The sequence below is a fragment of the Solanum dulcamara genome, chromosome 11 (assembly GCF_947179165.1).
Source record: "Solanum dulcamara chromosome 11, daSolDulc1.2, whole genome shotgun sequence".
In the NCBI taxonomy this organism is placed as follows: Eukaryota; Viridiplantae; Streptophyta; class Magnoliopsida; order Solanales; family Solanaceae; genus Solanum; species Solanum dulcamara.
In genome coordinates, this window is record NC_077247.1 from 54,156,740 (window position 1) to 54,183,935 (window position 27,196).

General features: G+C 36.9%; 3 protein-coding genes across 4 annotated transcripts; 1 reads left to right on the forward strand and 2 right to left on the reverse strand.

Moving 5' to 3' along the window:
• The first annotated feature begins 553 nt into the window (after positions 1-553).
• LOC129873512 (uncharacterized) lies at positions 554-1,645 on the forward strand. Its single transcript, XM_055948623.1, has one exon. It carries the CDS (start codon positions 641-643, stop codon positions 1,421-1,423), a length of 783 nt encoding a protein of 260 aa, XP_055804598.1. The 5' UTR covers positions 554-640; the 3' UTR covers positions 1,424-1,645.
• On the reverse strand, positions 1,553-13,539 carry LOC129873511 (vacuolar sorting protein 39-like). 2 transcript variants are annotated; one of them, XM_055948622.1, is made up of 12 exons: positions 12,895-13,539; positions 11,836-12,047; positions 10,744-10,875; positions 10,489-10,632; positions 8,901-9,013; positions 7,214-7,640; positions 5,756-6,085; positions 5,277-5,498; positions 4,572-4,814; positions 3,616-4,065; positions 2,573-2,671; positions 1,553-2,188 (listed from the first exon to the last, which is right to left on the reverse strand). In XM_055948622.1, exons 1-12 carry the CDS (start codon positions 13,334-13,336, stop codon positions 1,988-1,990), a joined length of 3,015 nt encoding a protein of 1,004 aa, XP_055804597.1. In that variant the 5' UTR covers positions 13,337-13,539; the 3' UTR covers positions 1,553-1,987. The 2 variants fall into 2 exon arrangements, with proteins under 2 accessions (XP_055804597.1, XP_055804596.1); XM_055948621.1 differs by lacking the exon at positions 1,553-2,188 and having other exon boundaries at positions 2,195-2,671.
• Positions 13,540-14,468: 929 nt separating this feature from the next.
• Positions 14,469-26,213, reverse strand: LOC129873703 (uncharacterized). Its single transcript, XM_055948840.1, has 26 exons — positions 25,839-26,213; positions 25,372-25,533; positions 24,963-25,128; positions 24,731-24,847; positions 24,512-24,645; positions 24,270-24,429; positions 22,739-22,806; positions 21,710-21,796; positions 21,356-21,471; positions 20,754-20,928; positions 20,566-20,676; positions 20,406-20,484; positions 20,161-20,304; positions 19,961-20,074; positions 19,746-19,867; positions 19,575-19,657; positions 19,365-19,489; positions 19,081-19,201; positions 18,871-19,008; positions 17,026-17,122; positions 16,789-16,914; positions 15,578-15,670; positions 15,386-15,491; positions 15,107-15,249; positions 14,894-14,980; positions 14,469-14,813 (listed from the first exon to the last, which is right to left on the reverse strand). Exons 1-26 carry the CDS (start codon positions 25,995-25,997, stop codon positions 14,688-14,690), a joined length of 3,159 nt encoding a protein of 1,052 aa, XP_055804815.1. The 5' UTR covers positions 25,998-26,213; the 3' UTR covers positions 14,469-14,687.
• Positions 26,214-27,196: the final 983 nt, after the last annotated feature.

A 27,196-nucleotide genomic window follows, 5' to 3' on the forward strand; every position in this document is an offset into this window, starting at 1 on the left:
TATCGAAAAACTCGAACCAAAGACCATATAAATATATAGCCATCTAAGTTCTAAGTTAGGCTTTGGTGCTCGTATTGATTTCTTGGTGATTAATGCGAACTGTTTGTTAGAAAAAATGATTATAGTAATATCTATTTATAAATTATAACATTTTTATATAATTTTTTTTTTTTACGTTGCATGTTAAATTTTTGCACTCTTGTTTGCACTTTTTGGAGGAAGTTACATAAATAACTTGATTACATATATGTATATTTCTTTGTTTTCTTAAAGATTAATTATTTTGGTTGTGTTATGCTGCACTATAATTGATCTAATATGTTTTTTAAAAGTATATTATCATAATTTTTTATAATAAATCCCATATAAACCAAAGAAAACGACAAAATCTATAATAACCAAAAAGATAAAAAAAATCGACCCAAACAAAATCACGATCCAACCAACTTGCACTCCTCTCGTGCCATTTTGTATTTTTTATCCGACGTCCATCAAGTTGTTATGGCAACTTGAGCATTTTATATTATAGGGAGTATTATATATTTTTGGTAATACTATCATTTATATTAGGAAAATAAAATAAAATTTTGATCTTAGGGCAAGAGTCCGCAATTGTGACGCCGGAGGCGCCGCCTGTCACATGACTTCTCCAATTGTTGAAATCGAAGGAGACATTGACACGGACGAGCTCAATCCCTTTACAATGATTCTCCCACAAGATGGCCATGACAATGACGCCATTCCGCAGCAGCAACAACAGCAACTCTATTTCCTCCAAGCCATTAACTGCAACGTAGTCATCAGACAACTCCCATCTCAAGGCCTTTCTTTCCAACTCTGGCCTGCCGCCACCATTCTCGTCACTCTCCTTGAAAACATCCGTAGCGGATCAACTCCGTTTTCCGGGTTGTTCAAACGTCAGGAGAAAGGGGATTCACTACCCCTTAGTATTCTCGAACTGGGTTCAGGAACAGGTGTTGTTGGGATAGCTGCTGCTGCAATTCTTGGTGCTAAGGTTACTGTCACTGACCTTCCTCATGTGCTGCCTAACATACAGTTCAATGTTAATGCAAATTCCAAGGTTTTGGAACAGCAATGTGGGTTTGTTGATGTTGCGGCGCTTAGCTGGGGGGAGAACCAGCATATGGAGGCTGTTGGTAGAGATTATGATCTGATTTTGGGATCTGATGTGGTGTATCATGATCACCTCTATGATCCTCTGATTAAGACGTTGAGGTTCTTCCTGTTAGGAGGTGGAAAGAAGATAGCTTTTGTGATGGCTCATTTGAGAAGATGGAAGAAGGAATCAGTTTTCTTCAAGAGAGCTAAGAAGCTTTTTGATGTCCAAATCATACATACAGAGCCTCCCTCCAATGGGTCTAGGATTGGGGTGGTTGTGTACCTTTTCACCGGGAAAAGATAGCCTCCAACAGAGCCCCTATCGTCAACTTTAGTGTGATGTCAGTGTGTATCGTATTGTAATGAAATGTATAACAATGGGGTTTGCCCAACAAATAAGTAAAAAGCTCTTTGCTTTTACATGGAAATACAATCAACAAAGAAAATTGTGTATTATTGCATTTTAACTGAACATTCACAACTTGAGTCGCAACAAACACTACACACTATTAAGTTATAAACCACCTCGAGTACAAACTCATCCTTTTTAATACAGGAAAATTACACAACCTCAAATCAATTTCATTCACTTCCACATGTGACATAATATACTACAAAATGTGTATTAACGTATTCCTTTGTGAGAAGCACGGTCATTCTTTGCTTGCACACTTGTACCACTAGCACGTCAACACACCAGAACTCTTCTAGAAACACGGAGAGCAGAAGTATCCTACTTTCAGGGATAAATGGCGACTTAAAACTTAGCTGCAGAACATGTTAAACGGTGCTAGCATGACGAAATGGGATCAATGCCACAAAAAGCAACCTAAAACATTCAGTTCATCCAAATCCAACTTCTCCTTTATCATCTTTTCCTCAACTGAGAGCCTCTTCCGACTGCCTTCATATTCTGTGAATCTCTAAAGCAAACAAAGTGCACAATTGTCTTACCATTAGGATAGACTGCAAAGACACTGGTGCCAATCTTCTTATTGCAAAGAGAGCACATGCTATCACTTGTGATCTTCAAGACTGCTTTTCTTTGGTTATACAGTTCATCTTTAACCTGTTCCGTTCACAGAGACAACAAATACTAAACCGCAGGTTTAGTAAAACAATCCAGTCATAGAAATTAAGTACTCTAGGATTATTTTTCAATTTTCCAGACATTCTACAACATAACTCAAACAGTTGAATTGCAATGATGATAATTGGCAGTTGCAACAGAAGGAAAAAAAAAGAAAAAAGAGAGATGAGAAACATTCTCCCCCATGCCATGCTCATGCCAGTAAGGAAAATCAATATACTCTACATTGATATAACAGGTCTCCCTAAGCTTGGCGGGGGGACAGAAGAACAAAAGAACAGGTAAAATGATGCCAGAATACCCAAATGACCACTTATAAACTGTTGTATGCGTATATGTGTGTGTGACCAAAGTAAAACTTACCTGTAGGTTTTCACTTTCCCTCAAGCTTTTTATCACTGAGAAGTTCCGATATGATTCACTGGATTTCCTCAGAAGAGGTCCAAGAAATGGAAGCAAGTTCTGCATGAAGCCAAAATGGATCAGTTCAATACTATAACATCAAGATGTGAAACATTCTCGTTCATGCCATGCACAGGCAAAGCTAGAGGTAATGATTCTGCAGTTTCACAAGGTATGAATGGACGTTTACTCGAACAAATAAACAATGTTGCATGTACTATCCCACTACGAGTATATGTGAATATTCAGAAAACCATAAAGGCTCTACTATCTTATCTTCTCATAACTTGATATCTACCAGTGCATAGGGAGTAACATTAGATAGTATTTTACTTTGCATAGTTGTTTCAAACAGATGATTTGATATACTCGACAATTTGAAAGACAAATTGATCAAATTTCAGTCTGTGACCTATAGGTAAAGTTGTCTCCGTCAGACCTATAGGTCACATATTCAAGTTGGGGAAGCAGACACTAATGCTTGCATTAGGGTAGGTTGTCTACATCACACCCCTCGGGTGCGGCCCTTCCCCAGACCCCGCGTGAACGCGGGGTGCTTTGTGCACCAGGCTTCCCTTTATTGATCAAACTTCACCTTGCATCTTTCTTAATGTGTATTACCTCAAAGTCAATATTTAGAGATAATATAGCTGGAAACATCTAACATACAGTTAAGGACCATGACTAATCTGACAACCACAAATTAGGAATTTAGGCATATTAGCATGATTAGTGCTCAGATGCAGAGCGTACCACCACTCTGTGACTCTGGAACATCTATCTTAGCTTGTGTTCTGTGAGTTTTTTCATTTTTAGCTTTTGGCCAGGAGTGGTGGTTGTGACATGATGGTTTAGCGGAGCCTGTCTCTGGTTTCTTTCAGAGAATGAGAAGCATTTCAGTACACAAGGAGTGATGCTTGTTTACTTCAGTCTGTTTTGATTAAATAATGACCAACTTCCTTGTCTAGCTCATGTATACCATCACATTTTTATGTTTTTCTTACCTGTAACTTAGTATCCCTTGGCAGCAGTTTCAGCGCCTGAGCCCCATGGATTTGATCCCACCTTCTGCTCAAAAGATCAAGTACCTGATCTAGCATAATAGTAGAACCACCTTCCTCGGCAGCATCTTCTGTATCTCCATCACTCCTGCCGCTGTCCGTGCCACTTGGACTGAATCGAGTGTCCTCAGCACCCCCAATTTCAGCAATTTTCTTGGACCGGCCTCCTTTTACCTTTGCTGTAGTTCCTAAACCAACTTTTGGAATCCCAGGGTTCTGAGATGATACCAGATTAGTAATTTTCTTCTCAAATTTTTTTGTTGTCTTCGTAGGATTTAGATAGATTTGCAGTAGAGTCTGGTAAATGTTTCCATAAGATTTTGCTGAATGTTGTTGAAGTCCTGAACCGTACACCCGGTCACAATAGGACAGTGCAAGTTCGGAAACATGAAGCTATAAATCAAAGAAAGCAATTCACTTCAGTATGAAAAACACCCACAATTCAAGCTGGTAAAATGCAACACAAAGAGACAACCGAAAAGACTTCAATATATGCCATCAAATTCATAAAATTAGACATGTATTAATGACAAAAAAGATGACACATCCGATGCCCATACTTGGGAATGCATACTAGCCCAACAACATACAGAGAAATAAAGGGTAAATGCAAAATCCAATGATTTAATAAAACTATAAGAAGGTTAACATGTCTGATGAACAGGTACACTAACTAAAAAAAAAGAGTGAAATGATCGCACTATTGAGATTGGCTGCTAGATTAGTCAACAGATCTAGCAGCAAATGTCAAGTTCACAATACAAGTCTGTTATAATGCTTATGATGAAGAACTTGCACAGTTTTAGATTTTTGCCATACCTTAAATCCCCTCGAAAGCACCAATGCATTAGATAAAAGCCTATCCTAAAAATATCATGCAGTTAAGGTGGGAAAAATACCTTGTGTACATAAATAGACAGTGCAAGTTCATGTTGATTCATTTTCCCCAAAAGAATTGCACGTTCTTCATACATAGCATCTGGTGGAAGTCTCTTCAGCAACACCTCTGGATTATATCCAGAGATACTCTCCAAAGCAGACAATAGCTTTTTCCTTGGTGGTGGACATGTTTTCTCATCCCACTTTTGCTGAGAATTATGTTCAGCATACAAATCAAGCACTTCTAAGAGATAAATTTGCACCTGCCACAAGTTACTAAGCGCATTTATCATAGTCACAGACACACTCAACATTTTATGTCAGAAGCATGGAATTGACGCACAAAACTCTATGTTGCTCGGACTCTCCAAAATTGTTGCTGCACCTGTGTCGGACCCTCCAAAAATACACTACTTTTGGAGGATCCAACACGCGCGCGTTGACAATTTTGAAGAGTCCGAGCAAATCTTTATCCCCTGAGAAACAGTTGGAGGCAAGATAATTGTTCCTCAATTTTGTCACTCAGGGTTTCTCAACATAGCTTTGAGTTCAAACAAGCCTAAACATGTGAGCTGATTTAGCCATATCACGAGAACTATAAGCTTCAGCTTTCTGGATTCAATTGAAGCAATGTTGCTTTAATAGCTTTTATGCAATAGAAGGTACAAAGGGGAAAGAAAGAGAGAAGCTACAGAAAAACCAGACAGATGAACAAGTGCCTCTACCATTTCATTCTGCAGATTCCCAGAAATGCTATTTTCATTCATGGCAAGCATGCGTTCTAGATATGTTGCCTGCATGTCTGGAGCATGCTGTTTTAAGTAAGAATTCACCAAGTCTGCTGGAATGTTACCAGACAAGAATAGCTCAATGGTTTGCATAGGACAGCTTTCAAGAACAGGCAATGAGAACTCCAGGACAAGCATGGGGTCAGTTGCACAAAGGGGCTGCCAAAAAAAGAAGAAATAATCAGATATTTAATGAAATGATCTAATAACTGCGTTGGCGAAGCTTTGTTCCATAAAATCCTTAAAGAAAGATTCACTCTACCTTGTGGTGAGCATAAATGAAGTGTATAAAGAAAAGAAAAGAAACTAAAGAAATTCCAGAAACGTACATGTATAAAAGCTTTACAAGCTTCCACATCTTTCAAGTAATTAAAAACCCCAAAGGAAAGAAAATAAAAGCAGACAAAGAAGCATACTTTGAGATATTCAATGATCATATCAGGCCTAAACTTCGTTGAGAGCTCTACAAGAGTTTGCTCTGACTTGGACTCTTCTACCAGTTGATGAAGAAGTGTCAGTGCTTCATGATGCATTGAATTGCATCTATAAAGTTCTAGCTGACAAGCATATTGGCTTCTTTTGTGCAGGAACTCCTCGCATATTTTCACATCACAGTAGTTGAGGGCTTTCAGAAAATCTGTAGCAGTAGAGGACTGTCCAGTTAAAAGCAGAGCTTGAAGAAGTGCAGTGTCCAGTATTGCAGCCATGTCCCTAGCGATGGAAGTGATTGGAGTATGAATTCTTCCCTAAGTGGATCAAAGAAGCTACATTTTAGATGTAAATTAGGCAAGTAATACAGCTAAGTAGAATCATCCCAGTACTAATGGCTCTTTGAGGGATAAGTGGTTTCTACATTCAGTAGAGCTCACTAAAATAAGCCAATACTTTTGCATATAGAAGAATCAGAACTTACCTCCCTGACAATCAGACTTTTGGAAAATACAAACGAAACAATATATTTCAGAAGGCTATAAATGATCTATAACTTGAATAATCCATCAGATTATTTTGCACTAACTGAATTTTTTCTTTCTGATAAGGCTTCTGCAATTAAATACATCAAACACAGGTAGCCAGGAAGGTCTTTACACTTGGATGCAAGGAAAGGTCCATGTTAAAAAGCTCAACTTATTTTGCACTGCCAACTGTATACAATTTCCCTTATGGTTTGAGCATGTGCAGAGGAGGGGTGTCGACACCCCAGTTAGGAGGTGCAAGCGGTTGGAGTTGGGGGTTATGCGGAGGGGTAGGGGTAAACCGAAAAAGTATTGGAGAAAGGTGATTAGACAAGATATGACGTTACTCCATATCACCGAGGATATGACCTTAGATAGAAATGAGTGGAGGTCGCGGATTAGGGTATAAGGCTAGTTGGGATAGAATGGTGTCTTGCCGTGTGTCGGTTTAAGGGGGTCGTAGGTCTAGGCGTGCCTTTATAGTTGTGTTGTTATTGCCTTTGATTATCACATTACTTTGCTATCGTTATTGTTCTTGTCTTGTAAAATTTGCAACGCTTTTTTTTGCCATTATGCTATATATATTGTTTGTTTTTCTCTCTTACTTGACTGTGACTTTTGAGCCGAGGGTCTTTCGAAAACAGCCTCTCTGTCTCCATGAGGTAGTGGTAAGGTCTGCGTACATTTTACCCTCCCATACCCCACTTGTGGGATTTCACTGGGTATGTTGTTGTTTGTTGTTGAGTTTTTGGGATTTCTAGAAAGCTTTGCTAAAAGTACTAAATACACTGCTAGTCACAGTTATCAAGAAGAGATCTGCTTGTCAAACTTTGACTTTCAATTGGGAACTTATTCAACAGAAAAGATTTCCCCAAAATGCTGTCGATGGAAGGCATAAGCTAAACACTGAAAAGTTACCTTGGTTGGTTTTTGGGACCGGTAAGTTCCATAAGAAATGAAATTATCTCCTACAGCATCTGAAACCACTTCTTCAGTTCCCTCAGTTGTGGCTTTCTCAATGACACTGTATCTCTTTTTCTGCAAATACTTAATCAGAGCCATCAAAGTGTTGTGGCTCATTTTCTTGGACTCAATATCCATTTCATCAGATTCAAAGACATTCGAAGATACAGAATCTAGATCATCTGACAGACCAGAGGAGCCTCTGGAGAGATATGGAGCATCTGCAACATCCGCAAATTTCTGTGGTTCGGGTATGCAAGATGATTTTGGGACAATAATGGATGGATATAAGGCGAGCACATAAGTGATTTCAACTTGAGATGCCACAAAATGTTCCATTGCTTCTTCATAGCTCCCATTTTCAAACAGAAAGCACGCATATCTGAATCAAAGACTTGTTATCAATCTTCATGTATATTAGTTTCAACACTTCCTTTTCTTTCCTTCTTTCCAGAGAAAATAACTAATGAGCTAAAACTACAAAAAATGGAAAGAACAATAAAAGAGACAAGAACCAAGTTGTATTAATAACTTCTTGCAAGCAATGTTCATATTTCAATTTGTTTCCACAACGACGGTGTAAATGACAAGATTGTGCACACCTCAACTAACCCAGCACACGTATTGGCTGACCCTGCCCATCAAGGTTTAGCCAAATGAGAAGTAATCACCTATATTTTTCGCCTTTGCTGGAATTCTAACCCTCGTCTAGAGTGCTTTTTCATTCTTTTCCGGGAAAAAGCGAGAACTGACTAGAAAATCGAGCCAGGAAGTTTCCTGATCAAGCCAGTATGCTGTCAGTCTTCCTAGTCATGCGTACTACACTAGATGAAGTAAAACTTTTGAGAAAAAATAACACCTCAAATAAGTATATCCTATCCATTATTTCTGTCCAAAGGAAAAAATGTACATTGTTATCAATAAATTCACATTTCAGTTGAATCCTAAATTTTATCAAATACGTTTACATTTTTATAGAGTCTTTTCTATGGGTAAAATAAAAGTCCAAGCTTTCAATAAGAATTAATTTCTAATATAGCCTTTATATAGTCTAATCTTTATCAAGAAATGTGACATACTTTGTTCCAACCCACATTATCAAACCCATTAACAAGCCAAAACTTTCTGATTGAGGATTCCAAAGCTCTCTATGAGGAAGAACAAATCCCTAGTTATAAAGTATATCTACTACAGATGTTTCCACAAATTTTTGGCCTCAGTGATTCTCATAGAACTTTCTACAGATGTTTTGATTTAGAAGTTTAAAATTAAGACTTCACAGCATTTGTTGATATCAGCCTCGACAAGGACCCATATCTATTTGTAACTCGTGCTAAATGTAAACACGTATACACCATAACATCATATACTAAAATATGCAATTTAATTAAATTTGACTTAACAAGATAGTATTGCCATTGAACTACAATGTTAACACATAACATTTGGTTAAATCCGAAACAACAATGAGATACATTTTTGTTTTGTTCAGGTAAAAAAAAAACTTCCATTAATATAAACAACAAGAAGGTGCTGAAAATGATCTAAATGAGATACTATTGCTATTGACTTACAATTTAGCACAAATTTGGTGCAGGAGAGGGGAGAGGGGAAGGAGCGACGGGGAGGGGGGGGGCATCACCTTATATGAATTGATTGCTCCTTTGAAGATCTAAGACTTGAATCTTCTGGTGGTAGCAATTTGCACAAAGCCAAGGCCTCCTCAAAGTTTCCAGATGCTGTTAGTTGTACAATCTACATCATAGAGAAAAGTTGGAATCACACTCTCACAATTAACTTGGTGAAAAATGAGTCTTCCCCCGACTTTTGTACCAGTGAAGTGGGTCAAAGAATTCTTTTACCGTGCTGTTGAATTTAGGGATCCTTTACTAAGCTCTGGCGGTAACAGGTTCAAGGTGCATGACCTAACAGGTTCCACACGCCCTGATCCAAGCTCAATAATTCAGATCTAAAGGTCTTTTGGCCAGCTGGACGCAGGTAGATCAAGTCCAAGAAGCAAGGTATGACCCTGAACCCAGGTTTCACTGCTACAAATCTTGATTAACAAGCCAATTGTGGGATAATTGCCTTCATATCTCAATTAAGTAGCCAGAGGTGCACTCCTAGCACAAGCACAAGAGTGGCTCTACAAAGTGAACCTTTATTAAAGCCACCCCTCAATTCACAAAGCACAATATAAGCATGAGATTACAAACAAAGCCCCATATTTCTCCATCTTTCTCCTACCTTGTTCAACACCTAACAGTTTTTGGTCAACACTCACTTAGGCATCAGAACTCAGCTCTCTGGGGCCTCCTGGGATCCTAGTGAGTTTTGCAAGTTGAAGGCTAAAGCTGGTGATAATTGAGGTTCAACAGTAGACGAGCCTTGGCGCCATAATAATAATCCAAAACTCCGATTCCAAATCTTGATGTACAAGGTTCAACATCCATACTGTTTTGACCACGAACATCCTCCAATCTCCAATATCCATCACCTCAGCAAAAACTAATAGTAATTGACTTGGGGCACTTCAGTGATGGTAAATCATAAAGATAAAATACAATGGTAATAAAATATACCCCCATATGACGTATATTGCACAATTTTCACTTTGGGTGACTTCCCAAATTAAACTTTCGAGTATAAATTATATCACAGTCTGATATTTTTCCAATCAAACCAGTCGTGCACATGAACTCCAATGCTTAACTTGATCTTTTCTTCCACCACATGAATGTGATGTACAAGTCAAACAAATTTCTTAGTTTACATTCCGAGTGAAAACCACATAATATACAATGAGATGGGGGAGCATAAGTATTTGGACAATGTGCTACATTTTTCTCTTTTGTATACAATGAGGAATATTCTCCATTGCAATATTTATTTTCATGATTTTCTCCATAAAACTCTAAACTAAACTAATCGTTTTCTGATAACTGAAGTAAGTAAGAAAATTAATTATTATGGCTCATGAGGTCCTATAAACAAAACTCATAATCATGATCATCACAACTTACAACATAGATTTATTTTGCAAGACTTAGACTATCTGTTTGAGTGTCTTAAGGCATTCTCAGATTAGTTCATGACAAATTTCATTATCTCCAAAATGAGGTAATCAGTTACACAAGACATAGATGTGCTACAGTTGTAATACTGGATTAGAAGCATAAGCAATATACTTCAACATAATATTTAAGAAAATTTTCTAGAGGGACAATTACCTGCGCACCAAAAGGAACAGGAAAAAATCCAAAAACAGAATTATCAAGAGCAACAATCACAGTATTGTTGCTTCGAACAAGATGACGAACATTCCGAAGGACAACTGTTTGAATCAAAGGATAAGGAACACGAAGAGAACGTATCTGCAATTTTCCAAAACATCAAACTGTATTATCATTCCAGATTATTTAGATCTAAGGAGATTCACTTAAATGACAAAAAGTACAGATCAGCAAACTAAATACTCAAGCTACCTCAACATGCCGCCCCAAGAGACCTATTGCATATGGCTTCTGGATAATAACAACTGCAGGAGCCTCAGACCAACAAACCCTCCCTTCTTGGATCAACTTCCCGTTTTGGTCAACTAAGACACCAATATTATCCTGTAACAACAACACTAACAACGATTAAGCATACAGATAACTTTCAAAGATCCTTTTTTTTATAATTAATGGTAATTTTACTGGAAAAAGACAACCCAGAACCAACCGGTACTTGTTCAGTACGCAGAAAAAGCTGGACAGATAGTTTTCAAAGATTAGGACTTTACTCAAGAGAAGTGAGAGATGATCCACAAGGGCTTCATCAACTAAGAAATAGAGAGAAAGCTATAGATTCTATGGAATCATATATCATCCAAGGAATGAGGATCGAAGGTGAATCAGACATATGAAGACATATGAATTAAATTCTGAAGTAAAGTAAATTCCCCTGCTCGATGGATACATTGGAGCTCTGGTATGTGGTAGTTGAGAAGAAACAACACTTTGGGAAGATGGTCCACCTCAGTCCACCAGGCCATAGTGTTGTGTGCATGTGTGGAAAAGAACTACAATGTCAATCAACTCAATGTAATAATGACAGCAGTAAGCTTTAGATGACCATTGAATGACTGGAAGTAAATAAAATAGCTGAATTTCTCAGAAGTTTGGAGTATTTTCCAGGTAATAGAGTCACTTAAGACAGCAAATGGCCTTGGAAGCATATCTAGGAAGTCAAGATACCTTATAGGGTGGCATTTTTCTGGGTAGCTGTAAAAGAATCATGCTTGACTCAAGACAACTCGATGGAAAGGAGGTTGAAGTTGTGTTCAACATGTGTTTTGTGTGGGAAGGATAGGAGTTGACCAGCTTTGGCAAGATGAACTACCTGCTCTTAGTTCACTTTTGGTGTAAGGTAAAATTCCTAGATGATGCTGAATCTTTGATAGATATCGTGAAATCTCTGTAAGAAGAGCAAGGAGATATTTTTTCTTCTTTGGAAATGTAAATATGGTTTCTGCACAACCTTTGTACTGATGATATATAATATTGTTACCTTTCTAAAAGAATAACGAACATTACCTTGCTCAAAAGAAGTTCTCCGGAGGGAAGAGGCACCACAAGAGGTGGTGCGATCCTCCCTGAAGGAAACACCTCAGACAATACACCATTGGTGGTATTCAATATCAGGTACTCTCTTCTAATCCCCAAGCAAATATTCTCATCGCACCATGACATCGACTTAACTGTGTCAGGGACTCCAAATTCTTTCACTTCCACAAATCCCCTCCCCCCTATAGAAGTTTCAAATAAAAATCAGGTTACTGTAACAGAAATCTTATAGCATGAGAAAAATACTATCATCAATATCCAAACTGCTTTGAGCAAGAAACCTGAAAATCAAGTAGGAAAAGAAATTGCAGGCATTTATGATACTTGTGTTAAACTAAAAGTAGTGAACAGAAAACTCTACTCCCCCTTTCCTAATTTATGTAACACACGGCTATTTCCGGATGTCACGAAATGTTTGAACCATTCTTATTTGTGTACAACTTTCACAACTTCCGAAAATTTAAATCATTAGATTATTTGATTTTTCTCGGCATTATCTATGTTTTCAATATCAAACTATCTTTTCAACGATTATTTTAATATTTTCTTCTGCTTTCATTATTCTAACATATAAATATCAAGACTCAAGTTAATATCTCCACGTCCACTCAAACATTGTCATATAAAATAGGACAAGATTTATCTAGTAGCAAGGACAAGGGACACAGCTAATTCGGACTCCTAAAAGTCACTCAGAAGATGCGCAAAAGGTTAACTACAGTTCGAAGGGTATGTCTCCGCTTACCGGAGGCAAAAACAGAAATGAGCTCATTTTTTAAAAAAACATTTAAGTAACCATTACCTTAATAGTGGGAAAGCACAGTTCTAAATTATGTCTGTAACATTAAACGATTGATCAGCCCATGGAAAAGTACTTCCTTTCACATATGGCAGACACTGATCAAGTACACATTCACTTATCTAAACAAATCAGAAACCGCATTGGCGCATTGCCGTGAAAATAATGTAAAACATTTCCAATTAACATATATATATATATAGCAGTTAAACTGCAATTCAAGTAATTACCGTCGTGTCTGAAAATACAAACTCTCTTTTGCCTCCCGAAGCAAAGTAACCCTCTTTTATCATCCCACGAATATACATTTGCACCTTTAGCCTTAGTAATCACAGACAAAATCTCCAAATTGGGCAACTGATGGAACGTGATGGACTCGGAGAGGGAAAGCAGAAGTTCTCGTGAGACGAGGACTTCCATGGCCAGCATTTGTCTTCTGGAGAATCCATTTAGAGTTCTTTCGAGCACATAGCGTCCTTGATAAAGCCCTAAGGTTTCGGAAAGGAAATCAGACGGCGGAGATTGATCGGAAATGGAGGACTCTGGAGCGTAAACACGGAGCGATCCATCGGAACAGGCGACGAGCAAATTTGAGCGGTATGATTCGATGGCATCGATTTTGGAGGGAGAATTATCGAGGAGTTGGAAGGAATCGTAGGCAGTGTGCACCATCTTTCTTCTCCTCTGATTGATTTGTGTACCATGTCAAAAAAAACCTCTCTGTTCGACACTCCCCATGCGTGTTTAGCATGTTAATGCTTTGTCCCGCTCTTTTTGGATTTTGTTCATCAACTTTACTATTTCCCGCACCCAATAACTTATTTCACGCAATTTGAGTACTCTCTTTGTTTTTATTTGTTCCTTGGATTTTTACTTGATCCGTTTTAAAAAGTAATTTTTTGAAAAAAGTTTATGATTTTAAATTAAGAATATATGTCATTAGTTTTAAAAGTATCACGTGAAAATTTGAAATTAAAATTTATAGAAAAAAGAGACATTTTTAAGACAAAGAAATTGGAATGGAGGGAGTAATCAATATTTCTTCATGTTCTGAATCAAAATATGTAGTTTTAAATATGTCAAATGAAAAACTGAAACTAAAAGTTGCAAAATAAAAGGAGACATTTTTAAGACAAACAAATTGAAATACAGAAAGTAATAAGAACTGGCCGATCTAGCTCACCTTCCACTTTTTGTTTCGAATTAGGCTAATACAGAAAGTAATAAGTATTTTCTTTACGTTTTGTATCACTATAACATTAAGTTTTGTATCACTATAACATTAAAAATGTCATGTGAAAAATTCAAAAATTACCTAAAAAAAAGGAAGAGACACTTTTAAGCAAACAAATTGCAATGGAGCGCGCAATAAATATTTCCTCCAGGTTCCGTAAGTTTTGAAAAAAAAATTCTCTGAGAGGAAACATCTGCCAAAGCGAAAAAACATTCATATCACTTGCAAAATTTTATTTCCATTACAAAATGGGAAAAATAGTTCTTCTTTGACAACCTAAAATTATCATGCAGGAAATCAACTCTAATTTAAGAATTTTGCGTCACTCAAGTATGATTATGGTCAACGTATCTGAATCCTCAAATTAACAGCCATATTCCCCAAAATCGTAGTACAAGTACAAAAATCACCATGAAATCCATTTCGATAAGTTCAAAACAAAATATTTTCTACTTCTACAACCTCCTTGCAATGTATTCATAGGCTTTTGTGGATGCCGTCAAACAATTGCTGGTGGCTCAATTGGTTAGAACTGAAATGAAAAGAATAATTGAGAAGACAAATAGAAGATAATGAATGCGTTTTTCTTTTTTCTCGAATAATAAAATGAATTTCTCAATACAAATACAGGTGATTGTTGGCTCTTCGACTAGAGAACTACACATATACAAAGGTTGTGCTGCAAAATTGAAGAGCTCCCTGCCAGCCAACAGTAACCTTGATAACAATAAAGAGTGTGCACATGTAGTTGTTACACCAACACTGACAACATTCTTTTGAACATTTTAATTATAATGTTTTTCGGGCCTTGACAACATGAATACTTCTCACAAGGCCTTTCCCAACCTCACCTATGGTTTTTAGCGTATTCAAAAGATCCGTGCTTTCCTCCGTGGAGTCATCATGCTTCCGTTTCTGGAAAACAGACCGCAAGTACCATCTTGTTATTACACATACAAACGTCATTGTTACTTCAATACAACTAGAAGGCATACCTGTGAACTTGCTTTTCCTAATGTAAGACCAAGAGCATCACCACCCACAGCATCGTACCACACTTTGACCACATCGGGAAATTCTCTCTGCATCAGATATGGGCAGGAAGAAATGGGAAAATTCTCAGAATCACAGGAAAAAAGAGTTCAAGGGATTGAATGACTGACTTCCACCTCAGTGTTACAAAAATGTCAGCAAATGCAAGTACTTGCCTCGATATCGGCAATAAAGCACCTTACTGGATCAAAATTCACCATCAACTTACTTTTCAATTCCCCAGAGTTCACTTTGAAATCTCCAGGAGAAAAGAAAGGATGGAAAATCTTGGATGCATGCCCACGCACCACACACCTCTCTAGAAAAAAATTGGAAGTGTTTCAGACTCTAATTAGTACAGGAGTTTCAATGTTTAATGGGTGAAAAGGGGGGGAGGAAATAGAGGTAGATATCATGCGGAAACAAATGCAATTAAGGAAGATGAGAAAAAGAACCTTGTTCAAGTTCGGATGGAAAGAGAAGACGCTGGGGGTAGGGCAATTTATCCCTATGGAGAAGAACAACAGCATCATAGTTGCTCAGAGGCGTGCGGAGAAGACACTGCATGATAAACATCAACAGCACTATGAATGACACGTCATAGCAAACAAATTCACAGGTACAGGAAAATTGATGTTTTTACATACTTTCCATCCATAAGAATCATATCCATCTTGCAAAATCAGTTTGGTCAACAAATTTGCACTGCTAGTTGAATAAGCCATCAGTCTTCTTAGCTCCTAGTATACATCAGTACCCACATTAATGCCAGAGAAAAAGCCATAACAATCGTGAAAACTCATCAACACACACAACGATCATGAGAGGAGTTTGTTCTCAAGACCACTGAACGACAATATTTCCTAAAAACTACTCAGGGTGCCACACCTACATGCTCAGATTGTGTTAAACTAAAGGCCTTGTCCTGGTTCCATAGAAGGCTTAAATGCTTTATTTTATTGTTTGATTGCTTGATCTTGTGATATCTCACTATCCATAACGATAACAATATTTATCCTTTTAAGTAGTCATTTGTCCCAAGCTAAATGAACATGATTGACTTTATGAAAATTTTGAGATGAGAGGGATAACCTAATGGTAAGGACCCTCCACCTCCAACCATAAGGTTGAGGGATCGACCCACCAAAGGAGATAAGCAGGAATAGGATCAATATTAAGCTCCTTGGTGGGTTTGACAACGGGTTTACCATAAAAAAATATATATTTTTAAATAGATTTACTTTTAGCTACTTTTCATTATCTAGGAGTATAAAAGAGAAAAAGCTGCACAAGAAGTGGAAACGTAGACTGGTGTAATTTTGTGTGGTATATATGTTTGATAAGCTTCATATGCAAACGCTCAATTTGAGACTGAAGCTTTAGTTCCAACCTCACTGGTCCAAATATAGTACAGTATACATCATGGTTACAATCGTATGAAATACTTCTCCTTTCTCCTAAATGATGCTATCACAAACAATATTGACAAAGCATGCGGTTTGCATATAGTAATTAAGAATTACTTTTGTTGTGAGCATGTATATGGTAGTAAGGCAGCGCAAAAAATAGGTTGCAGATGGAAACTAAGATTACCATGAGCCTCTCCAGAGGCCACTTTTCTACAGTTGAAACCTTGGTCATACATTCTAGGATCAATTGTCTTGAGTTGACATCTAATATACAGTGTTTTCTAAACATGTGCTAACTATTTGGGTGCAATATATCAATATTAAGAAGCAAAACACTATGCTGCTTCACTTATTGGTGTAAAAGCAAAACACTATACTTTGGTGAACAAGATTCCATGAAATACAGGCAAAGATTTAATACAAGTATTTGATAATTGAGGAACACATACTGCTGTAGTTGGTGAGGATCTTGTCCATGCTTCAGATGTGATGTCATATTTAGTAGCTAAGAACATTGCGGGACTTAATTTCTGTGTGTCCTTTTCATGCTCTTCTCTGCTTCTCATGAAATTCTCCTGTCAAATTCATATGCAAATAGTGTTCTGAAATATAAAAATATTACATGGAAAAACAAGAAAAGAGCATGGAACTCCCTCCAAAGAAGGATTATTTGACTTGGTACTTACATTAATTTTATTTTTCTCCTCAGTTGAAAAGTCGTCATCAAAATCAACTATTAAGGGAGAAAAGGCCCAATCATATTCCGACAATAATCGCAAGAACCTGTTTAAGATACAGAATATAAGAAAAAGTGACCAACTAACAAATTTTATAATTATATTTAAAACTGAAAGCACCACTTCAGATTTTATCCATTTCTTACCTCAAAACAACAGAGCAAAAAGGACGGGGGAATCTAAAAGGATAAAAATAAGCAAGGAAAAAGAACACAGCTACGAGAGCTCAAACGTTGGTTTGCAAGACACTCCACCATTTAACTGCTCGCCAGAATATGTTTTGACTTGATTACTGTTATTTCAGTAAATTTTGTCTTATGTAGATCTTCTAGCCTACACGGATCTAACAACCAAGGAAAAGTACTGCACTTCCACCCTAGTTTTTCTATTCTTTTGAGGAATCTGCTGCTGTTCGATACAGATGCACAAATTGTCATGCAGAACTGATAATTTTATAAAGGTACAAGAAATTTTTTTATTTACGTTGATTCCTTTACGTTTTATAATTTGCTTCAAGCCCTAAGATCATATTGGGATTTTTAAATACAAAACTGATCTGCAACTTCAAAAATTCTTTCTCGGTCTGCGTTAAGTTAAAAGTTAAAAGCTAGAGTCCAATCATAAGCAGTTAGAACTTAGAAGTAGCTTCTGCAGATATAAACTTATCCTACTATGCACCACACTCAACCAATAAATAATATGATAAATGTTCTCTCACTGTGTTCTTCAATCAAACTTGGGATAGTAAATGAAAAAAATTGCAAGCAGTCAAGTGTTAGGAATAAAAAAACTTTGGCGGTTAGTGGTTCATGGTATTCCTATTGTTACTGTAAAAACTTGAGTTGGCATAGCTGTTAAATTTGAAGATTTGACAGTGACCGTGGCAAAAATAGAAGCGATAGTGAAGAACCGGAGGCAGTAGGCAACATAAAACAGAAATGAATAGCAATTGACCATGATTATGGGATCAAAACAGTACAGTCATCAATAATAAGCCAGGTGACAGCAGAATAAGCGCCATGACTGGCCGACCGAACATGCCATGGGGCCCAAACAAATTGCAATGACACCAGGAATTTGACCAGATACATCAACTCATCATGATTAGGACCTAATAAATGCTAGGACCATGCAAAATTATAATTAAAGATCAATTAAAGTTACTATATTAGTGGCAATCAGAGCCTACTACTGTTTAACTGTCAAACCATTGCCTATTTCATAAAAGAAAATCTGCTAACAATCAGCATCACAGCCAACCATGGGTCTACACATATGCACACTTTTTAGCCCTCCACCTCCTTCCCTATAAATCATGCACAGACACATCACCTGAAGCACCACTAGATAGATTCAACAAAAGACCACCACATTCTTACCCTCGACCAGATAACATCAAATGCACAGAAAGTTAGCTGTTTCATTCAAGGTAATAACATCCTACCTTGTTGTGAAAGAAATATAAGTTGTAAGTGAGACATGCAAACATACACAAGGAAAAAGAAAAATGAAGTCCATCAGAAATAAGAAAGAGCAAACATCATTTTGAAACAACTACAGAAAGTGAACACTAGTTGATGCACGCATGACAGTCGCCCAAAATTTTGCAGGAAATTATGAAGGTTCTCGGAAGAGCACAAGTATGTTCCAAGCAACCAAATTGTAATTCTTTCATTCTTGAGAGATAACTTAGAATCAAATAGTTAAAGAGCATTTGAGTGTGAAGAAGTGAGGAAGAGAAAGTAAATGGTAATATAATTGAGTAAAATGAATTCTGAGTGACAAATATTAAACCTCAAAAATCCTGTTATTCGGGAGAAAGGAGGTTCAAATGGCAAAGGTCTCAAGAAAAGATTAGAAACCAATAGTTCAACTGCCTCCTCTGCCAGCACCGTGGAAAATAGGTGTGCAGAGACCCATCTTTTAGCTAGCCTGCAAAGCAAAGACGTAAATGAGCTATAAGGAGGATGAAAGAGGGCATGGAGTATGAACTCATGTCCTTACCGAACTATTGGTCCATATATAGGATAACGGCCCCTTAAAGCATTGATCTTGCTCGCATGTTGGTGTTGCAGAAGAAGTTTTCTGTCAGCGGAGAGGCTCCATTGATGTCGACTGTTATTACCTGTAGAAAAAATATCATCCTTTATCAATACACAGAAATATGTTCTTACAGAAAGAACAGTAGGTCACTACAAGCTGTCTTTTCCATATAAGGTAAAAAATTCCGTAAGAAAAGGGAAAGTTCCTTTTTAAGAAGTAGAGAATACAGGCACAAGCTGTCTTACTTTGCCCAGTCACCAAACCAAGAGCCCTTTCATGAGAAATCTTAAGGCGGAATGCATAGCCAGACATTAGAACATCTACATCATCTTCTGTAGCTGTAAACATCATCCCCCAATTGTTCTGCAGACTGCCAGAATTGTGCACTCAAACAAGTTTAATGTTGGCTTACACAAAGTATTGTTCCTTGAAAAATAAACTCAAGAAAGACTAACCTCTCCGCAATTCTAAGAAGAAATGCAGTTTTTGTCTTCTCTATTGCAATTTCATCCATTGGCCAATTTCCAGATCCCTCAAGCTATTAAAAAGAGGGAGGTAAATCCTTAAGAAGTCTTGGGATTCACTGCAGATTATAAAACAAACTATGCAGGGATAGATTTTCATGCCTGAATCATAACTTCAACTGGATTTATACAGGTTGAAACAGGCTTCCTTAGTTTTATGTCAACACCCTTCTCCTGTGCCAGAGGATGAGGCATGGGCGGGAAGACAGATGTCAACCTAGCAGCTGTGACTAATTGTAAGCACGAACCACTTTTGCAGCAATAGAAGTATCCAATATATATGTATGAAAAACACTCTTTGAGTAGAGAAAGGAAACCTGAGTCCAGAGCTTGCACAGTCGACACCTTTAGTGGAATGTCATTCAGCTGAAGCAAACGCTTTGACAGCTCTTCAAGTGTCACCAGCAAACTTTTTGAGAAAGATATAGGATCTGAAAATCAATGTTATTATTCACAAGGTACATTCTTCAAGATTGAGAAAGCAAAGACTGAAAGTAACCAACAATTATGACCATACCTACATCCCTGTGGAAGAGACAAAAATCAAGTTGATCCACAATAGGAACGACTTTTTCTTTGGGTATGGAAAGATGCCTAGACAAAACATGCTTGGCAATATCTTTTATGATGAGATGCCTTTGCCACTCCTCATGTTCCCATACTGGTAATTGAGGACCATACAGAATAGAAATAAAAAGATATTAATTTCAACAATCTCCGAGTCTGGCAGAAGCAGAAACAGAAGTCTATATATGACCAAACCTGCAACTTCAGCTATTCTACTATCACGAAACTGTCGAAGTGACGCCTTATCTCCCCAAAACTTCCGAAATTCTAAAGCCTGGTGGGATGTTATGAAGTATGTATGAGTAAAGCAGACTGAACAAAAGTTAACTGGATAATCAATGAGATAGACTTGTACCTTATCTTTTTCCTCCGGGCTAGGACCTATGACAGTCATTTTAAAGGCTGCCTCTGCAGAGTTGACAGAAATCCCAATGAGCAATGGTTCATTGTCTAGCTCTGACAGTCCCTAGAATAGTTTATTGCCATAATAAGATCAGTTGTGCACCATGATATCTTAGTTGAAGAACAACTGATAATATATACCTCTTCAAAGTTGCATTCAGATGAAGTGTTCCTCCAAATAACACGAACAGACTTAGATCTGTCTTTCAACCCTTGGTTCATGAGGGAGAGTACCTTCTGCTCCTGAGATCTCCAAAATTCATCATCTAAGCAGTATCCTAAGCTAGAAACTTCACGGTTTCCCCTCAAGTTCAACCTAGAGGATCAAAGCACGATATAAGTTATCTTGGCGATGAACAACAAAACCAAAAAGGCTAATATAAGATATTTATACTTCCATGAATAACTGAGATAGAAAACTTAGACTAATCAGTTAGTACTTTGACCCATTCTTGTTAGCGCCTCCCCCCCCCCCCCCCACACACACACCCCACACACACAAAACAAACAAAGCCTCTTCTGTTGCATCCCCCTTATAAAGGCTCTAAAGACCAGAGGGGCATAGTGTATTACAGATCTTTCAATAGATATTTAAACATACTCATTATTTTATAGGGTGATTAGCTCCACAGAGCATCATTCATAATAGCCACCACGAATTCACAACTCTGATAATAGCAAAAGGAAATTCACTTTGAAGACACTAATTGTAGAGCAAATACAAACAGTTTCCTTTGATGCACCTCACACAGTAGTCATATCTAGCGGGAAAGTCAATCTTTGTGATAAAAAGCTCATCAAAGCCACCATCTCCACATTTATTGATGCAATTAACTGCCAAAGCAGCCTCATGGCGCAGCTGTAAGTTATAAAAGCAATCAAAACATTCTATTAGTGGATCATGAATCAGACTTGAAATAAAACTCCTTTCTCCTTCTCACTTTTTTGGACCATCTGAGAAACAAACTATGGAGGAAGGACAATGTTATTATTTCTCCATTCTCATTAGCAGTTAAATCATTATGACCAAAATGGCAATGCACTTATTATTCAGATTAAATCAACTGAATGTGCACTTTAAAATTCTCAAAAATCACCTCTTGGAAACCATTGTGTGACAGACGGAATGCCAAATTGAAGTCCTCAAATGAATTGCAAATGACCACAGGAAACAACTGCATATCCTGCAATATGAAACTTAAAATGAGGGTACACCGTACAACAGCTCTTTAAATTATTAGACCTGTCTCAATTCCTTGGAGACAAGAAAGAGAAAATAAGACGTTGAAGTAATTCACAAAAATGGAACTCATGCATCTTATGAAGAGGTGCCACTACAATTACATAGTGAGATGCGAGTACTCAAAGACTGAACAATGGCATCTGTAACAAGGCCTTTAGATGTTGACACCTAAAATGCATGAAAATGGAGGAATGGACTAATTAAAAGCCTTTGTTGTTCAGATCATGTCACCTATTTAGACAACTAATAAAAAAGGGATTAGTAACAATTGGTTATCAGCCCAGAAAAAAGATTTTTTAAGCATAACAATCAAATCCAGATATACTAATTTAGCTGAGACAATCAAACAAGAACATGAACTAATGCAATGTAAGATGGGGGAACATGTCTGACATTCTTCCATGTACATTTCTTGGAAAGGTAAGCTCCATTCTTTGTACCAGGTGATTTAATAGCTTTTCTACACCTTGTTGATTGTTAAAAAGGGCAGCCCAGTGCACTAAAGCTCCCGCTATGCGCGGGGTCCGGGGAAGGGCCTGACCACAAGGGTCTATTGTACGCAGTCTTACCTTGCATTTCTGCCAGAGGCTGTTTCCAAAGCTTGAACCCGTGACCTCCTGGTCACATGGCAGCAACTTTACCAGTTACTCCAAGGCTCCCCTTCACCTTGTTGATTGTTAGTTTCTTTTTTATCAAAAGGTCTTGGGTTTTTACTTCTTAAGTAAATCCTTGAAGCTCTTTCGAGTCAAGTTAATTATGAAACATAGATACATCTTTATAATTTATCACACGCTTCTTTTTGGCAAGTATGTCTTCTTAAAGCCTCATGCACACTTCCTGACAACTATAACTTGTAATCACCAAACAAAGCAAAGTAATAAACCTTGTTTGAAGCATTTTTTTCATGCTGGGGCTGAATAAAAAGTCCTTTAGCCCATGTCTTAGAGGTGGCTGCAAACACAGAGATATAATTAGTACTACAATTGTTCTCTAGCTCAACCAAATAAAAGATAAATATGAAGATCACACTACAACAACAACAACAACAAACCCAGTGTGATCCCACCATGTGGGGTCTGGGGAGGGTAGAGTGTACGCAGACCTAACCCCCACCTTAAAAGGTAGGGCGGCTGTTTCCGAAAGACCCTCGGCTTAAGAGAGAAGAAACAAGGGAGGAGAAACAAGGAAAAACAAGACATAGGTCAGTAAAGCCAAAATATGAAGATCACACTAATTGAGATATTTCTCTTGCCATGATTAGCTAACTCCACTAAATGAAAAGATAAAAGATGGAGAAAAACAAAATTACCAAAGCACCAAATGCTTGGAAATGTACATGTTAAATAATGTCATCAGTTCTAGAGAAACTCTTTGCACATTCTACTTTGTTAAAATCTCACAAGTTGAGTTCAAATAAGCCCATAACTTCACTTAATATTCATGTTAAGATTATTAACAAATGTTTGGGAGACTAAGTGTAGGGTAATTGGTTTTCAAGTCAAATGCAGGAGTTATCCACCAGATAACTCCTTTTTTGCTTGCAAGAAAAAGTCAAATGCAAGTGGCCACAAATTCTCAGGACAGAGTAATTTAAGCATCTAACATAGTAAGCGGACCTTTTTACCTATTTTAGGTAAACAAAACATGCTTATCACCATGACTTAAGGGGTGCTTTGTTTCCAGGATTAGAAAAAATAATCCCAGCAAATTCGGGATTATTTTATCCCGCATTTGGTTGATTTTTGCTTCCGGGTATAAGCAATATCGGAATTATTAATGCCAGCATTACAATCCATTTTGCATGCAATGAATCAAACATTCATTAAAGAAAGTTTATGAACTTTTTTTTAATGAAGTAATAAGATTTTATTAACAAATGGGCAAAAAATTACACGTATAAAAAAACTCACAAAAAGATATGGGTTTTTACAAACAACACAAATCAAGGGATTGTTAATCCGGTAATACAATCCATACAAATCCCGGCATAACTTCTCTTACGAACCACACATACACACATACACACACCAGGGTTTGATGCCCATAAGTCATAGGATGAACTAACACACTGCACCTAGGAATTTATTCTCATCTTGTTCAACGCAAAAACATAAAGGTGACAATGAAGTTCTCCCCATTAAGCTGAGGAGGAAAATGAGGGATTCTTAAGGAGTGCTCGGCTAGCAACAAACAAGAGAGAGCGAGTAGGGCATTCTTAGCATAGTCAAGGCTTCATAAATTTCTTTAACTTTTCGACCAACTCAAATCAACAAGAAGTACTTAATCCTATGTAATATCTTACATTTTCCACCAGAAGCCTAACATATCTATGTCAAAATCCAGAACATGGTCTATCTTCTCTTATGCAGGTAATAATAGTACAAGAAAACCAAGATAGAGGACAGAATACATACCGATGAAGTCCACTGTAATACGAAATATCTGCATTGTATTCATGGAACTGTTGATATGATGCCTACCAGACTTTGTTGCAAGGAAGGCCAATATTATAGAGAATAGAAACCCATTCAAGCAATCATGGGCATAGATTGAACTCCTTTGCCTAGCCCACACCTACAGATATGCAACTGATGTAATATTCTGACTAAGAACAGCAAGCTATTGGATTATATTAGTTCCTTAAAAAAATGCATACTTTTAGCAGTATCAAGGCTTCACCCAATTCTTTCCATCCAGAGAAACTTCTTTTGACAAACTCTGCATTATCCTCAAGAAACAAATCCTCCAATATACTATTATTGTACCTTGGTGTTGCTTGTAACGCATCTCCTAGAAGTGGAAATAAGTGCAATCATAGTTAAGAAGCAATTCAACATGAGCAAAGGAGCTTGACAAAATATCTGAATATATAAACCTTGTTTGAGAGTATGGATATTGTTTCGCTCCAGGCGAAGTTTTGTTGCACTGAACAAAGATGTTGCAGCAGGAATTATCCTCACAACAAATTCAGCATTTCCAATAAGCTTAACAGCTTCAATAACAAAAGAACATCAAGTCAGATAAACAACTGAAACTTGCAGTAAACGCCAGAAAACTTTACCCACAAAGAAGCAAGAGAGAAGGTAGGGCAGATAGTCTGACTAAACCTGGATAGATAAGTAGAATAGGTTTCCGAGCCTCATTTTGGAAACTAGACCACCTCATAGCTTTGATTAACGGAGATTTTGTCAGCTGCTCCTTGATTTTGCAGAGATAAAGGAATCTTTTGGCATGGTATCGGTAATTTAGGTAATCTTTTTCATAGAAGCACTCCTGCCAAAAGGAACATTGCATGGACTAAGAAAGAGCTAAAAATTTAAAGTTTTGACATTTAAAACAATGTGAATTTATCTATTTACATACCAAGCTTCTTATATTATCAAGTAACCAAGTAAAACATTTGAACTTAGCATCAAACAGAAAAGTAAATAAATTACAACATAATTGAATACACATCAAATAGTGCTCTAAGACATTCCGAGATTATAGCTATCTAGAGGAAAATAGATAGCACACCTTTGGCAAGTGAAGAAAAAGATCCACATTTAGATCATGTTTGGTAGCGCATTGTATAGAATAACTCCCACAAATTTCTAAAGATTTTGGCTTCTTAAACGTGAATTCCACCTTATCAGCATTGATGTCTCTCACAAACCCTGGAGCCAAGTCGGCCTTAACCTGCCACAAAAATGATTCACTAATTAAAAGAGTGGAGTGGAGAAGTGGAGTCAACTAATAACACAGCACAATTTAAACTTCCTTGAATAAGAAAAAAAAAACTCACCACCAGAAGCTAATCCAAGATTTAAGTTCTAATTCACCCACTACAACTTTGTTTGATTTAAAGTATGCGTACATAAATTTTTAAATTGTTCAACTCGGATAGAGGGGCCACTGACTGCCGCTATAACATTACTAGTTTCTTTAATATATCTTATGTTTTCGTTCTACAGATGACATGAAGGTTTTAGAAAGAGGTTGACCTGGTCTTCAGGGATCTTATCAATTGCTTCTTTTATGGCAGAAACAACATTGTCCACAGTTGCAGTGGTTTCAGGCGAGTATTCGAGCTGGACCTCCTTCAACAGCTCCCTCACCTTAAAGTTCATTGAGTCCGTGTAAGTTATTGCATCCGACGCCATTTCTGTACAATTTCCCACTCAAATTTCTGTAAGAATAATTATTTCCTTACACGAACTGAATTGAAAAAGAATCTCCAAGGAGCGAGATAAGAACAGGCGGATTTAGGCAGTTTGTCTAAAACCCTGCTAAAACCCCGAAAAGAACAAGAAAGGGACAATTTTTCTTGGACAAAAAGCGCCTTAAAAATTGGGCCCATTTCTTTCAACTTTTAACCGATTCTCCACAACGATTGCCTATTAAAGAGTTAGGGTTAGGAGATTTGCACAAATGGCCGCTTTAAGACCAATATTTAAATTTTATCCCCATTTTAAATTTGCTTGCCAAAGAAAAAAATTATTCAACTATCTTAAAAACTCAAAATTTAATTCATTGGGCTAGCACGAATAAAATTCAGGAAAAATTGCGTGAATTGAAAAATATTATTAGTGTATTATTTAATATAATTATAGTTTTACATAATTATGAATCGCGGGTACAGTTTAATGAAATTTGTTATTATACAAATTTAGGGCTCATACACAAATTAGGAAGTGAATTTAGGGGCTATATATAAATTTCTAAAATAATTTTATATTTTCTTTTGTATTTGTATATTTTGGGGATTATATACAAATATGTGGATGCTCACAAATGTCTAAAAATTTGTATTTGTATACAAAGTGAATAGGAGGCTCTTATACAAATCTCTAAAGTAAATTTGTATTAGTATATACAATCTCTTTGAAAATCCAATTTGTGTAGTGCAACAAGGTATACAAACGAAAAAACTCAATTTTTATAATCCAGCGAGATATACAAATAGAAATTGATATAGCAATTAAAATTATAGTCATAAAATATAATTAGGTAAATTATAATTAAGATGTCTAATTATGTTTCAAATCTTTTTTATTTTTGAAAGTTACTCTAAAATCTAATAAGTGGTCTCTCAAAGGCCATACAGTGCAATTTTTCCCATTTAGGTCGGCTATTGGTAGGTGCATGTTAAGCCTCAAATTAGGGTAAAAGATGTGTAGGCCGTCGAATGTTGTTTAGTTTTATACTATTATTTTTAAATTTTCCTATTTTATTACTTTTCAATTTTATTATTACATATTTTTTTTTATCAATTATGATATTATTTATTATTGTTAATGATAATTTTTTAATAAACTTTTTTTCCTACTTATTTAATATGTTCTACTTGACTTAATGGTCT